A 2,025-nucleotide genomic window follows, 5' to 3' on the forward strand; every position below is an offset into this window, starting at 1 on the left:
CATACCAGGTAGTGAAACATGGAACTATCTGAACCAACACGTTTCTGTACTGTTGTACCTAAGCCCCATCACAGCAGTAAGTGAGTGTTTGCTGCCATCTGTCAAGTTATGAGATGTGTTTCCAGATAGATTAATGTTTTGTTGAACCTGCGGTCTCCTCAAATATGTCCTGGGGATCACGAGATGGCATTTCCCTTCCAGTGGCCTCCATTCTCCACTCACCCATTGTTCCACTACCCAGAAGAGGGAGAAAATGAAAACAGTACTGACATTTTATTGAGTGAATGTTGCTTTTCATTTATGTTGAAGTTAATTTCTTTCTCGTAGACAAACCCCATGACAAATCCAGAACAGGGAAATCAAACGTCTAACACAGAATTTGTCCTCCTGGGATTCGGGAATCTTCCTGAACTGCAGATCCTTCTCTTCCTGCTGTTCTTAGTGATCTACATTGCGACCGTGACTGAGAACATCCTCATCATGGTGCTAGTTGTGGCTGATCAGCACCTTCAAACCCCCATGTACTTATTCCTGGGGAACTTGTCCTGCTTGGAGACCTGCTACACCTCCACGATCCTGCCCAGGATGCTGGCCAGTCTCCTGACTGGGGACAGGACCATTTCATTCAATTGGTGTGTCACACAATTTTATTTCTTTGGCTCTCTGGCTGCTACAGAATGCCTTCTCCTGTTGGTGATGTCTTATGATCGATATTTAGCAATATGTAACCCACTGCACTATGCAGCCCGTATGAGTGGCAGGGACTGCCTCCACCTTGCAGGTGGCTGTTGGATAGGTGGCTTCCTATGTTGTGGCATATCAACATTATCAATATCTCAGTTATCATTTTGTGGCCCGAATGGTATTGACCATTTCTTTTGTGATCTCATCCCCCTTAGAAAACTGTCCTGCAATGACCCTCACCTGATGGAAACATTGGCTTTCATACTCAGCTTGGTTTTCTTACTGGTCCCGTTCCTCCTTACCTTGATGTCCTATGTCTGCATCATCACCACCATCCTGAGAATCCCATCCACCCCTGGGAGGCAAAAGGCCTTTTCCACCTGCTCCTCCCACCTCATTGTGGTGAGCATTTATTATGGAACTCTGCTCATTGTCTATATGTTCCCAACCACCAACATCCTGAGTGACTTCAAGAAAGTTCTGTCTGTCATCTACACAGTCCTGACTCCCCTGGTCAATCCCCTCATCTACAGCCTGAGAAACAAAGAGGTCCAGGAGACCCTGAGGAAAGCTTGCAGGAAATTCATGTTTGGACCATGCTAACCGGTCAGTTTCCTTAGGTTAAAATCAGTGGTGCAAGTAGAAATCATTGCTTGCTGGTACTGCACTCATGGGAGGGACACTAGGGAATGGGGGGGTAATAAGACCTCCCCAAGTGACCCTCCATGTGCCTCCTCCCTGCCCAGCCCCCAACCCGGTGCCCCTACTCTCTCCCCATCTCCTGCACCACTGCCTTACCTGTCTAAAATTTTCCAGCTTCATCTGCTAAACAATTCCAGTTCTAAAATGATGCTTTGGGCCCCTGGTGCCACCTGTACTTCCAGGTGTCATTGAGGATCCAGCAGCACCCCAAATTAAAACTTCTTAAATGAAAGAAGAATAGGAAGGACAATCACCCCACTTTCCCTTAACACACTATCAGTGCCTCCGTTGTGTCCAAACTAAGCTTCTGCCAGCTTCTCTCTATCTAGGTATTGCTCTCCGCCAGGCACTAGGAAAGCAAAGATGCTGCATCACTTGGGTTTGATGGGAAAGAGGCTTAGAATTGTGTGTGCCATGTATATCTTGATAGAAGTGCAGCCCAAATTGTTTTATTATTTTCCCCAGCATGACATACAGGAGGGGCAACCAAAATCAGCCTGGCAGAACATACATGAGAACTGTCTCTGGACAGATATGCAATTGATCAAAATCACATTCTCTGATCTCTTGAGACCAGTTCCTGTTCCCATTGAGATCAAAAGGAGTTTTGCTATTGAGTTCAATGGAAACAGGCTTTGA

General features: G+C 46.3%; 1 protein-coding gene across 1 annotated transcript; it reads left to right on the forward strand.

The window, feature by feature from the left end:
- Positions 1-336: 336 nt before the first annotated feature.
- On the forward strand, positions 337-1,287 carry LOC127031182 (olfactory receptor 6M1-like). Its single transcript, XM_050917944.1, has one exon. The coding sequence runs from the start codon at positions 337-339 to the stop codon at positions 1,285-1,287; it is 951 nt and encodes a 316-aa protein (XP_050773901.1).
- The last annotated feature ends 738 nt before the right edge of the window (positions 1,288-2,025 follow it).

The sequence above is a fragment of the Gopherus flavomarginatus genome, chromosome 11 (assembly GCF_025201925.1).
Source record: "Gopherus flavomarginatus isolate rGopFla2 chromosome 11, rGopFla2.mat.asm, whole genome shotgun sequence".
Taxonomy (NCBI): domain Eukaryota; kingdom Metazoa; phylum Chordata; order Testudines; family Testudinidae; genus Gopherus; species Gopherus flavomarginatus.